The 14,343-nt window shown below is 42.7% G+C and overlaps 1 protein-coding gene across 1 annotated transcript; it reads left to right on the forward strand.

Moving 5' to 3' along the window:
• Positions 1–11,089: 11,089 nt before the first annotated feature.
• Positions 11,090–13,006, forward strand: LOC147884161 (xyloglucan 6-xylosyltransferase 2-like). The gene has a single exon (XM_087398598.1). It carries the CDS (start codon positions 11,201–11,203, stop codon positions 12,533–12,535), a length of 1,335 nt encoding a protein of 444 aa, XP_087254724.1. The 5' UTR covers positions 11,090–11,200; the 3' UTR covers positions 12,536–13,006.
• The last annotated feature ends 1,337 nt before the right edge of the window (positions 13,007–14,343 follow it).

The following is a 14,343-nucleotide window of genomic DNA, read 5'->3' on the forward strand; positions in this document are numbered from 1 at the left end:
AGCTTGTATCCTAGAAAGTAGACACGTATCTTTAGGCTTGTATCCAAATTCTATACCTCAAAGAAAAATATATTCAACATGTACATCAAAATACAAAATCACATGCCTTAGCTTGTATTTAGCCCTCACATCAAGAATATAAAGTAGTATGGCTACTGTCTACAACCTTATATGGGTGTTTTGCCAAATAACAATGTATATAGAAGTCAACTTGCTTTTAGGGAGTATTTATCTTCTTGATAGTAGATCCAATTGTAACTTTTGCATTCCATACTTGAACATAGTCGTGCTTGTACTTTAAATTCTTGTAACATGGGCCTTGTAGAAGTCAACTTGCTTTTGAGAGTAGATCGATACCCCTTACTTGATGTCTCCACCAAAAAATATGTGAGGGAAAAGAATTATTATGAAGCATATATCTATGGTTACAAACCTTATAGGCCTCTAGACCAAGAGTGAGATGGAGAAAAAAGGAAACAAATGCTTCCTCAACACCAAAATTCAACCATGGAAAAACACCACTTGTGATCAAACAATATGTAAGTGCTCTTCTGCAAGTAACCACTACAATATGTACATGAGAAAAAATAGAATATTCAAAAAATAGGATGATGTGCTTTATCAACATGAGAGATAATAATCAAAAAGTAGGAGATGATGTATGTTGTAAACTAATTTCCATTATAGTTATATTGCAACTACTTGGGTATGACTTTACACTAGATGGAATGAGGAGGAAGAAGAAGGGACAAGGTTGTGGGTTGTTTTGTCTAGTCTAACTTATGGGTAACTAACATTTTATATTACTTGTTTTTTTTATAGGTTTTACATAGTTTCGAGATATGGAGGAGACAATAGATGTTATAGAACCAATTCAACCTATTGCTTATCATGCAAGATAGACAATCTTGCAATGGCACATACATTACAAGCAAGCCCTAGATATTGAATGTGAGAAAATGGCACTTGAGAGGGAACGGATGGATCATGAATTGATGGATAGAAGAGACTTGTATCTATAACCAGGCAACTTTGCGAATGCATTTAGCAAGGTTGCTGATGTATTAAATGGTAATTGATAGATGTAGCTTTGAATACTTAGTGTGATCTTAGCGTTTGGAATTTTGAGTTGAATATTTTTGCCATAAAACTTGTGTTTTCATTTTTTGCACATTCATGTACTACAATTTGACAAACTACATCAGTGATGAGATACTGCCTTTTTTTAATTTCTTCATGCTAATGACATCATCTCTCTTGTTGAAGAGCTTTCTATACCAAGAAAGGTCCTTACTATTTGCATCATCTTTGGTGTATTTCCTATTAATAGACTTGAGTTGTTTGTAATTCCCCCCTCCCCCACCCCACATCTCACATTCCTTTCTTCCAACTATCTCTTAATTTTTGCAGTAAAGGACTTTGGAAACTTTGAAATGTGCCTGTATTGTGTACGTGCCCTCCATTGGTTGCTTGGGTGCATGTATTCTTCCATATGAATTAGGATGGAAGATAATTCTTCCCACACAACATAGGCTAGTGTGTACCATGATTCCACATAGGCTCAGGGTTGAGGAAGTGTTACCATGGTAAACCATGAAAGATTTACTAAATTTGGACCAAAAATTAAGCAACCCCAACACTATATCAAAGAGGGTGTTCCTTCAATGCATTGGAGAAGGAAGCAACTAAGGCTTGGGGGTCTGAAATGGGTAGGGGATGACATGGGTGGACCAAACTAGCTTGGGAAGAACTCATCCAAGATAGATAGTTTGTGCTACTATTGCTACTACTACTAAAAGCATTCAATTTTGAGCTGTGATCATGTGATTGCTAAAACTTGCCAAGAAGAAGATGATTGTAAGACCAAAGAAACAACTCAAATAGAAGGAAGGAGTTTTGTAGTGGCAACCACATTGGCTTACACCCAATACGGGTGCAAAAATTGTGTTGCAAACCTCATGAGCAAATAAGCAAGTAGAGAGGAGGAGGCACAAGAGGAGAAAACAAGCTAAGGAGGAGGAATTGAAGTGGTGTAAGCATCCGAAAAGGAAGGACCAAAGGGATGATGAGTAAGTTCAAAGGTAATATTGCAAAAGTTAGCAAATTCACCACTACATAGACACTTGTTTGTTGTCAAGAGAGAAGGAGGTGGAACTTTGAAGGTATTGGGCAAACAGTGCAAGGGAGAATCAAGCAGTCCAAGACACAAAGCAGTTTTCTTTTGATAAGGGAGGAAATTAGTGTAAAGAAGACGACACTTCAAAGGGAAAAAATCTCACAAGGGGTAAGGGAAAGAGCCTGCCTCAAAGAATTTTCATTTCTCTCTCTCAAGATGGGTTTGAGAAATCTTTCATGATTTACTATTTATCTTAATCCCAAAAACATAGATTTCATGGCTCTTTGCTCCATTTTCATAAATGAGCTCTATGCCTATGCTCATAATCAAACTCCCTTTGGCCAACATAATTGTTATATTGATGCCTTCCACCATGGCCACTACAGCTAGAACTTCATTTGGCATAGTAATCTTTCCAATAATGACCATATTTTCCACCAAAATGGCAATTTCTAGCTTGTTGCACATGGCTAGCCCTTCCTATACCATAGTTTGGGGCTCTCTCCCTTCCTCTTTGCATCTAACTGTGAGCTCTTAGCACATATTCATTTCTATCCATATGTGTTCATGAGCATATGAGGCTCTCTCACAGCCTCTTGGGGGTCCACTTCTCCCTCTAAAATCGCTTCTACCTCCCCTATGGTAGGATAGATTCTCTCTTCCACTATTACTTTGACCCTTTTAGTCTGGGCTTCATTTCTTTCGTCACGCATAAAGAAACCTCTTCAAAATCGAGCATAGTTCCTCTTATAGACTCTTACAGAGATAGATGTGTCCGAAGACTTATATTGAGGCCCCAATCCATTCAAGGTGATGGACACCAAGTTATCATCCTCCACATTGCAATTAATGGTAGCCAAATTCCCCCTGGTTTTCCTAATTTCTACAACATAATCTGTAATACTTCTATCACCTCTATACATTCCATGGAGTCTTTACTTAAGCTAATTTTTTCTTGCTTGAGGGTTTATACCACACATTTTATGAATTATATCCCAATATTTTTTTGGAGTGTTGGCCTTCTTAATATGTGGAATGAGAGTTTTTAAAATGCATATTGATATCCAATGCAACACCTTCCTAGACTTCTCAACCCAAGTCCTATATGCCAAATTTTCCTCCTCCCCTTTGGTTCCTCCCATGGCAATTCGAGGCATGCATCTTCACCCATAATCAAACCCCATAATCATTTTCCCATGAGAAATTATCCATGCGATAGGACCAAACATTATAGTTGTCTTTGGTAAGTTTCTCACCCACAATTTGCAGAGGTTTCAGCCATGCGATAGGACCAAACACTATAGTTGTTTTTGGTGAGTTCTCACCACAATTTGTGTAACTTGAGAGGTTTCGACCATGCTTGATTCACAAGTTTTATGCATATAATTGCTTCCAAATGCAATTCAACAACACCCAAAGTGTTGGCAATTTTGGGAATTTTTCGCACACCAATTTCCACTCACTTCATGTGAGCATATAGTATCTAAATATGAACTTTGCCCTTTGCCACAAATGCTTTAACTTGCTCTATTTTTTAGCATTCAAGAGCATCAATTTTTGCCATCCAATAGTCCACTTTTAGGCATCAAATCATGCATTTAGCATTGCATTCATTGGATTTTCCACTTTCTATAGATGCATATATTAGGGCATCAAATGACCTCAAGTGCATCCCAAACTCGCACTTGCAATAGCTGCACCCTTCTTTTTAAAGATCAAAACACTTCCAATTTTGGACATTCATACCCACAGATGCATTCTCCAACATGAATTTCTTGGTTAGGTCTTAATCAAAGTGCATACATGCATCCACACCTCATCAAATGGGCATCCAACCTCTGGTATCAAGCACTTTCTACCCCAAATGTGTATTTTTATGATTTTTATAAATACTTCCCTAAAGGCAAAGATCAACCACCCTTGTGCATATGGTGGGCTATAATGGCCTTTTTGCAGACTTAAAATAGGGTAAACTCAAGATAACAAGGGACGCTTACTTGACTTTCAAAGTAATGGGCATCAACCTTGTCAAATAGCCTCAAATCCAATTCCAAGCATGAAGCATCCGTCCTTGCCCTTTATTGGAGATAAAATGATTCTCTTCATCTTTGTACTTTCTATAAATGCATGTATTAGGGCATCAAATGACCTCAAGTGCATCCCAAACTCGCACTAGCAATAGCTGCACCCTTCTTTTTAAAGATCAAAATCCTTCCAATTTTGGACATTCATACCCACAGATGCATTCTCCAACATGAATTTCTTGGTTAGGTCTTAATCAAAGTGCATACATGCATCCACACCTCATCAAATGGGCATCCAACCTCTGGTATCAAGCACTTTCTACCCCAAATGTGTATTTTTATGATTTTTATCCCTACATGAATACTTCCCTAAAGACAAAGAGGCTATAATGGCCTTTTTGCAAACGTAAAATAGGGTAAACTCAAGATAACAATAGATGCTTACTTGACTTTCAAAGTAATGGGCATCAACCTTGCTGAATAGTCTCAAATCCAATTCCAAGCATGAAGCATCCGTCCTCACTCTTTATTGGAGATAAAATGATTCTCTTCGTCTTTACACAAAACTCCACTCAGAAAGAGTTCATAAGGCTTCGACTGAAGGTCAAAACTTCAAATGTACTCCTCAAAATCAAATGAGATCACAGCTCTAGAAGAATCAACATTTCACAAATGCACTCCCACGAAGGACTAATTGGGATAAACACCACTAGTGAATCTGCATTAGAACTTGAATGAGTGAGGTCTACATGCCACATATATAGCAAAATAATATCTTCATGGAAAGCCTAACTGGGAAGTGAGTGGCCTTGGCATCATGAAAATTGACTCACCATGCTTTCAATAGCTATTTGTTTCCAAATCCATATTGAAATGATCCACAATGACTTTGTATTTGTAATCATGATGACGCATACAAAAATTTCAAGTCAAATGTGTAGACAGCTCAGTGCGAGACCCGATAATGATGCACGATGGATGTTGGCGTGCTCCCTGCTCTTGCCGAAGTCATTGCTGCCAAATTCAACTTTGAGGCAAGGAGATGGACTATGGTTGTGTCCTTTTGGATCTTTGCTCTTTTGCTCCATGACCCATTGAATCATGCCTTTTACTTTCACAATGCTTTCACCTGATTGTCGTTGCCTTGTATAGTCAAGGTCCTAGCTCTACGGCTTGCTTCATAGGACCTTTTTTGCCTTAGCCTCGAACTCAGCTGTGGCTTTGTCTTTAACACCCGAGACTCTTGGTTGTGTTAGACTTGCTTGCCTATTCCCAAGGCTTGGTGCCTATATTTCAAGAGATAGTCCTTGACGAACCGCTACACTCATAAAAAAGTAGCAGTAATAGTCAAATGGGCAAAGGGGAGCACCGCCTGTGTTCTTTATATTTTGTCCCAGTTCCTCTTTTGAGTATACAGTAAGCCCTTCCTCAATTTTCTTATGGACTTGGGTTGAGCCTCGATCCAACGTTTGCCAACACTAGCAAAAGAACATAATTCTTATCCCCTACAATGGCACTCTTCCTTTTCTTGGTCAATTTCTTCTCCGATGTCTTTTTCAAATCTTCATCCCTGTGTAGTTCAGGTTCGTTGATTTTGGTGGGCGGATGAGAGGATGCAGGAGCAAGAGAATTCTCTAAGGTTGTATGCTGTTTGACATCCACAACTCCTTCCCTTGCATCATACAAAACATTTGCTTCATCACGAATGCCATACATCTATTCAGTAAGGGTGATGAGATCCCTTTGCGTCCACCATAGTTGTCTCTTGAGGTCCTTTTGAGCTTCAAGGTTAGATATCTGCTTAGTGTAAAGCCTATCACTACAGATTAGGGATTAGTCTTTCTAACTTTGAGGGGAAATGGCTCTAATGCCACATGAACATGAAAAGGGGGGGATAGGAGTAACTCAATGCTTGTCAATCCTCTTCCTTCACTACTGGATGCCAGATTTGATTATAACTTCAACTCTTCTTCTTACATTTGTCAATGCACAAGGATTATCCCAAAGTTCCTTCACATTCATTTTTTAAAGATGCCAAAGCATCTTCTCTACACCCCTCTATACCCAAACGTAAAACATGTACATAACATCTCGCTATGCACTAACATGCTTTTATTCAGTGTGTGCCAGCACCTCATTTCATGAAATCATCAAACGACAAAGGAGAGGTAAAGTCACCATTGGAACTTGTTGGGAACCATTCACGACATCCCATCATGTAGTCTTACCATACACAAAAGGGACCACCTCTACAAGGGCCTTAGCCATTAGCACCCATGTCTCAGGAGATCTACACATATCTTGTAATAAAACCCACCATCTAGTGACCATAAGGGCTGCTGCTTCACTCCTCCTCAGAGTAGCAACATGTTCCGAAGAAATTCATGTCTAGCCGGGCTTATTTCTAGCTCTTTTCCATAGCATAAATCTCATTGACTCTTATATGTGATGCAAACCTTTTATGAGTCCATGGCAATAAAGGCAAGTAAAAAGATATCATAGTAATCATAATGGATTGTGCCACTTTGAGCCAAAAATATAGAGGCCAACCTTGAGATTAGAATGATGGCTTGGCCTGATGTTGAACATCTTGCTGATTAGAATGACCAAGCTAGTGAGAGTGATTGTGCGAGTGGTTACTCAATCTTGAGGAGTCGAGTGCAAACAATTGAAACACCATCTTGATGAGCAAGAAATGCCTAATAAAGATATGTTTATTGCTTACATGTGTAGTGGCTCGAACAACACGTTCATGCGTTTTTCAATTTATGGGCTATTTGAAACGGGGTGAAACTAGGAACCATATGTTGCCACACGATCGAGTCCCAGGCTCACAGTTAACATGGTCAAGCCTTGCTTGGAAGTAGATACTATTCTAGACATTGCAAGGCTAATGGGTTGAAATGGGCTATTTGAAATGGGGTGAAACTAGCAACCATATGTTGCAACATGATTAAGTTCTAGGCTCATAGTTAACTTGCTTGGAAGTAGAGATTATTCGAGCCATTGTAAGGCTAATGTAGCCTTTTGGATTCAGAGGTCGGTTATGTCGGATTCTGTCATTAGCCGGTCCTTACCTATCACGAAATCCATCTCTTTTTGGGCTTTTCCATGACCTGCGGGCTCTTCAAGAGCTCTGCCATAGCCCATTCAGCTGTGATGGCCGACATATCCGTTCCACAGGCAAACATATCGTGCATCCAAATTCCCGCATGAAGAGAGAACATAGGAAACTTTTAACTTAGCATGAAAACCACCACAAAGGTTTACAGAATCACTAGGTTTGTCTTACCAACATAGTTGCTTTGATGCAGTCATCAATGATTATGACTCCTTCCCACTTTTCTCCGGAAACTAACAATAGCAATTGTCATGCTCTAAGGGCATGCTCACATGTGACCCTAAAATGGGATAAAATAGCCTATGCATAGGTCAACATGGCCCTCTCTTTGGGGAACATGCACTTTTAAGTGGGGGTAAGCGGTGAGTTAGATTGGCCATAACACAGGCTAAAAAGCCAAAATTTTCCTACCCTCTTAAGGTGGGGCAAGGGTCAATAATCGCAGACTAGGAGTTGAGGCGCTATGTCTCCCAATAGTTGCCAGTCCTTTGATGAGGCAAAGCATGCAAGGGGTAGTAGACAGACGAGGGGTAGCTGATTTTGGCCCCACAATATGATCCTATGCATGGCCACATGGGGCAGGCTAACTTTGCCTACTATGGCTTGCCATCATGGGCCAAATTGGTCTCCCTCGTTTAATAGAGGAGGGGCCCTCCATGGTGCAATTTTTGCCCACTTATTGAGCATGATCATGCTTTAACATAGTGGATATCTCATGGAAAGTTTTTATTGATGATTTACTCCTCATTTTGACCCTCCCATCTCATTGAGCATGATCACGATGTAACAAAGTGGACATCTCATGCATGATTTTTACCCATCATCAACCTGTTGTCCATTATTGGATTTTAAAATGTGACTAGGAGCTAGGATGGGGGGATCCTTTGACTACATCACTTTCCTTCCTCATTTTTACATTAGTTTTGCTCAATCTCTACTAGACCTGTACCTAAATCCTTGCGATGCCTCTCCTACGTTCTTCTTCTCCCTTTCACACACTCAAAGTCTTGTAAGCTCAAGGAGGTCACCTCTACCCACCACAACATGTATTTCTCCCTCTCTTCCCCTCTTCATCTCCTTTCTTCCTCTCTCCATCTCCCTCTTTTTAGTAAAGACGTATGCATTCCTCGCTCTCACCCTCTCTCCACCTCCCTTTTTTCCTCTCCCTCTCAACATCTCCCTCTCTATTACTCCCTATTCCTATGCCACTCCCTCTTGGTACTTTGATATGTGGGTTTTCTTTTAGGAATGTACCATCTCCCCTTTCCCATCTCTCTCTCTCTCTCTCTCTCTCTCTCTCTCTCTCTCTCTCTCACTCGCACGCATGCACGCACACACATACACAATGTCTTATCTCTCTCCCTCTCCCTTTCCCTTTACCGACCTAAAAATTTCAAGCCCCTCTCTATGTCCCCCTTCTAAAATAATTTTTCTCTCTCCGTATCCCTTACTTTTTCTAAAATTGCCTTTCCCTTTCATTCGCCTCCTCGCATGCCTTTCCATTTTTCTCTTCTTTGCCTTATGAAATTAGTCCATTTCCCTCTTCTCCTTTCATTATCAATAATAGGAATGCTAGTTTGGAGGCACTCGTAGGTAGGCCACGAAGCATTTCAATGTAAAGTGAGCCATTCAATATATGAAATTGCTTGGGCATTAAATTGCCTAGTTGAAATATGCCCCTTAACTATGTCTCTAGCCTAGCACTTATTGTCATTGAGTGACTAACAACAGCTTCTATGGGGTTAGCCTAAAAAAACCTTGCTAATTACAATGACCAAGCTAGCGAGAGTGATTGTGCAGGTGGCCTCAGTCTTGAGGAGTCATGCATTGAACATCATCGAAGATCCTTTATGATAGGAGAGTTAGCCAAAGTACTAAAAGGAAATTGTTAAAAGCAATCATAAAGGATTTTTACAACAAGGTGGTACGAGTAGAGAAGCATGTCCTAATGAGGAGGCACCAAAATAGTTGGAACCCATCACCAAGGATCCACGAAGCTTAAGCATTTGCCAACTCTATTGAGTTAAGAAGTGACAAGATCTATTTGAGACGGAGTGCAAACAATTAAACAAACACCTTGACGGGCAAGAAATGCCGGGCAAGAAATGCCGAACACGGTGATAAAGATATGTTTCATATAACCTATTGTTTGCATATGCAATGGCTTAAAGAGAACGTTCATGCATTCTTCGATTTGTGGGCTATTTTAGATTGAAACATGGTGGAACTCGCCACCATATCCCATCACACCCTCCATAGTACCCATTTTAGCAAGACTCATTGATAATGTCTCATGAAGAGCTTTTAAGTTTTAGAGACGATTTACTCCTCTTTTCGACATCCGAGCTCATTGAGCTCTAATTACATAGTGGCCATCTCGATTCTCATGCCTAAAAGTCACCGACAATTTAGTCCCCATTTCTTCGAAAAAAGTTAACTTCGGGTGGCGTTAACGCGATTTCCCAGAGTTTGGATATCATGAACTTGTCTTCCATTATTGGATTTTAAAACGCGACCAGAAACCAGGACGCAGGAGGGACCCTTCGACTGTCTGTATCGTGAATCATGAAGGCATCGCTTTACTACACTCCAGACTTGACACGATTTGACGTAAAGAAAAATGGTGGCGTCGTAACTCGTTTTTGCACTCGAGGGCAAAAGGTTCGCGCACCATCGTCTGGAAACCACAACGGTGAATTTTCTGTTGTTTTGTGGAGCAGGACGGACAACAAAAGGCTGGTCTGTACAATAACGGAGTCAGGCCAGTCTTCCTGCAGCTAGTTAGAGAGCGACTTCTTCTTCTGCGAGGGGGGGTGTTGCTTCTTCAAGAAGTTCGCCCTCGTCACGCCAGTTTGTATCCGTTCATTCCTTTGCACCTTGCGCTTCTAATTTTAGCGTGTCGTTCCGGTAAAGGTGACTGGCAAGATGCGCTTCGTCTATGCAAAGGTGGAGTCATTGTTCCGAGCCGTTGTTGCTTCTTTTTGTTCCGAGAGGGGGTGTTGATGTGTGTATTTCCTGTTCTTCTAAAATGAGTTCTCAGATCTCTCGTACCTCAGCACAGCATGAATCTGATGAGTGGTGAGTCTGCGTCTAATTCACAGAAGCGACCCATCACACAAGGCTTGCACTAATGACACGACAATGAGAACCCTGTCCCAACAAGCTTCCATACCCAGTGTTCAAGAAAGTTTCAATAATGCTTTGGCTGTCACTTGCCGCTGCCAAAGTGTAAACGTCGAGGAGAGACGGTTGAGGGGCAATGGTGCGACTTAAATTGGTAAAATATAATCGGAGTGCAACCGTTTCAAGCACCTTGTTTAACTTTGCACAATGCAATTTGAAGTGCGGCAGGAGTGCATTGGTGCAACGTTTGCAATTGCAGCAGGGTGTCAGGATTGCATCAGAACAGTGAACGGTTCATTACAGAAGACGGGAAAAATGTATTTATGGGACGATCAAAGTGCCATGTGGCAAAAGCAGGGGGCAGCTAGGCCACGTCGCGCACAGGGGTGATCATCTACGTGGCAATTCGCGGGCAGGGGCGATGGCTTGACGTCAGCGCGCGACGAGATGAACGGTGATCGAAGTGACACGTGGCAAAAAGCAACACGTCGCCTCATAGAAAACAGGAGGGACGATCTACGTGGCAATCGACGACGGGTGAATGCGACTGCCATGTCGGATAGGGTGGACCCACCAGGCGTACAGGTGGCCGGGTCCGAGAGTACAGGTGGCACTGCGGGTTCCAGCGAGGAAGGGTGGTTTTACGAAACAGCGAAGGTGGCAGTTTGGTAGCGGTTTTGAAGGTCTTTGTTGTTGCCCCTACCACCTTGTTTGTCCCTTGCATCTTCTTCTTCTTCAGTCTAAGCAAAAAGTTCTCCTTGAAGCTCTGTTCCAAGCTCCGTCTGCTAAGAATTTCTGTTCCCCTTCCCGCTCGCAATGCGTCTCCCCAGCTTCCCCTCCCCTTCCCCCAGACCTCGCCACCCTCATCGTTCCCTCCATAACCTCAAAATCACCCTCCTTTGTGGCTTCCTCACCTTCATCGTCCTCCGTAGCTCCCTCGGTGCTGGCAAATTCGGTACCCCTGCCTCAGACTATAATGGCCTCCGCCACCACCTCCATGGCCTCAAACGCCCTCACAGACTCCTCTCCGAGGTCGCTCCCGGACGAAAAGACGCTTCCCGGACCCTTTCCGTTGCCCATGACAAGGCGGAGCTTGATGAGGAGGATGTGCCCTCCGGCAAGGCTTACTCTTTGGGCATGAAGATTTCTGATTGGGACCAGCAAAGAATGTCCTGGCTCGCCAGGAACCCCAAGTTCAGCAATTTCGTGAAGGGCAAGCCCCGCATCCTTCTGGTGACAGGGTCTCAGCCTGCTCCCTGCGAGAATGCAGTGGGAGATCACTACCTTGTTAAGTCCATCAAGAACAAGATAGACTACTGCCGCCTTCACGGCATAGAAATCTTCTACAACATGGCGCATCTGGACACAGTTATGTCAGGTTTCTGGGCGAAGCTGCCTCTTCTCCGGAAGATCATGCTGTCCCATCCGGAAGTGGAGTTCATTTGGTGGATGGACAGTGATGCTATGTTCACAGACATGGTGTTCGAGCTGCCCGTCGAGAAATACAAAGACTACAATGCAGTGTTCCACGGATGGGATGAGCTCGTTTACAACAAGAAGCAATGGATTGGGCTGAACACGGGGAGTTTTCTGCTGCGGAACTGCCAGTGGTCACTAGATCTACTGGATGCGTGGGCGCCGATGGGTCCAAAGGGAAAGATAAGGGACGAAGCAGGGAAACTACTGACGAAGTCGCTGGAAGGAAGGCCGGAGTTCGAGGCTGATGATCAGTCTGCTCTCATTTATCTTCTGATCACGCAGAGAGCAAAATGGGGAGAGAGGGTGTTCTTGGAGAGTGCTTATTATCTTCACGGGTATTGGGCGATTCTCGTTGACAAATACGAGGATATGATCGAGAAGTATCATCCCGGTCTTGGAGATGATCGGTGGCCGTTTGTAACGCACTTCGTTGGTTGCAAGCCATGCGGCAAGGGCACCGATTACGCAGCTCAGCGCTGCCTGAAGCAGATGGAGCGAGCCTTCAACTTTGCAGACAACCAGATTCTGCAGATGTATGGCTTTCAACACAAGCACTTGGGAACGCCCAAGGTGAAGCGGATCCGCAACGACACAGAGAGGCCTCTCGACACTCAGGACGAACTCAAGCTTCTCCACCGCTCCCCGAGCTCCTCCTCACTTCACTCCTACTGATGCTGCTATACGAGATTGTGGAGCATATACGAAGGCTCTTCCGGGCCGCAAAGCCTGAGGGAGGCACGAGTGGGAGTGCGGACTAGTGGAGACTTTACGTGAATGAGGTTGTCTCTTTGGATTTCATTCCACGTTGAGTTGGTGCGTGTTCCGGGTCTCTCTCCTTCACATCACAATTCCATAGTCCATAGACTTTTTTGTAAAGCTTTCGCTCTGTAAAGAATAGCAGCCCGTGTGCTAGCTGAAAAAGCATTTGGTAGAAACGTTTGCATGATGGCGAGTCTGGCAATGGAGGAATGTGTGCAGAAATTGCAAATCTGTTGTGTTGAAAGTTGGTAGGTGTCTTGGGTGAGCTTGGGTGTGGTTGAAAGGCGTGGCTGCGGGAACGACAATGAATGAGTGAGTTCGTGCGTGCGTGCACGTGATTTATGTTGACATTGGTGGTCTACAATTAAACGACGAAGCGTGCGAGTTTAAAAGAAGCCTTCCAATGTTGGTTGTCGTTTTTATGGGGGAAGGTTTCATCATTCACAATCGGTGGTTTCTCTTGTTTTCATTTCTCCCCATTCCACGTCCTCACGTTCCACACCACTCTGCTTTTGAAAACGATGCTTCTGCATTGCACGTAAATTCGTTGGACTCTTTGCAGCATCGTTGTGCTTAGCGCCATCGCCACCATCCTCTCTCACACGTGAGAAGAACAGTTGCTTACTCCCTCACCCAGATGTGCACATTTGGGCTGAGTGGAAACAGAGCTTCCTCGCGCCTCCTAGAATTATACGCTCTCCCTCTAACGTGTCATCTTAACAAAGCTCCGTAAAATGAGGTTTTAAAAAACAAAGGAAGTGGTGTAAACGTTCAAACGCTTCTCTCCTTGGGAGAACTACAAATGGACAATTCAAGGCAAGTAGACAGTTGATCAATGCAAGATTGTAATTGAGCATAGTGCTCAACAAAAGCATGACAAGATACTCGCAAGGAGGCTTGGATCAAAAGGTCAAACAAGTGTTCAAGCCTTTAAGCAAAGATTAGGCAAAAGAACTGCACTTAGAACTAGCTACAATTGGGTCGCTTACTAGTATCCTTTAGTTGTTGTGAGAGGCCTTGAATTGAGTCTCTCTCAGAAGTGGACTAGCCAAGCCCAAGAAGAGAGGGTGGTGGCTACACAAGCTCTAATGACACATAGGGAGTCATTGACAACACACAAGGAGGCAATTTGCTCTCAAGAAGAGAGGGTGGTGGCTACGCAAGCATTGACAACACACAAAGAGGCAATTTGCTACACAATCGATTGACTCCCCAATAATAGAAGCAATGTTTCGGATTTTTTTTCACTAATTTGGGCCTACAATCTGTTCGCACTCCCTCTTAAGACTGAACTCACAAGTGCTACAAGGGAGAACTAGATTCTCCTTTGAGAAATTTCCACCCATATTTGAGAAAAGGTAATTGAGTTGACTTTTCAAAAAAAAAAATGGTAATCGTTCTACAAAGATTTAACCTTCAAGCTAAAATTGCTTTATAATAGCTCAACATACTTAAAAAATCATTTCCTTTCTCCAAAAGCACCTTGTTCGCTAGGAGGCAATGCCCACTCATTGGTGGACTCTTGTTTTCCTTTGTATTTGGTTAATTTTTGTTGAAATTGAGGTTGGTGTTGAGTATTACGCTAGTTTGTTTACCATAACCCTTTTAAGCTGGTAATGGACATTAAAGGTTGGATTTCTTCCTTAGTTTAGTACTACTTCAACTACTCTACCTTCATTAAAGCAGGGGCATAGTGGTTTGGCCACCTTGTTTATCTAGGA

This window comes from Dipteris shenzhenensis, chromosome 27 (genome assembly GCF_047967505.1).
Source record: "Dipteris shenzhenensis isolate YYH24624 ecotype China chromosome 27, Dip_SZ_1.0, whole genome shotgun sequence".
Classification (NCBI taxonomy): domain Eukaryota; kingdom Viridiplantae; phylum Streptophyta; class Polypodiopsida; order Gleicheniales; family Dipteridaceae; genus Dipteris; species Dipteris shenzhenensis.

Coding starts and splice junctions, on each gene's coding strand:
- LOC147884161 (XM_087398598.1), top strand. CDS start 11,201: ATGCGTCTCCCCAGCTTCCCCTCCCCTTCCCCCAGACCTCGCCACCCT.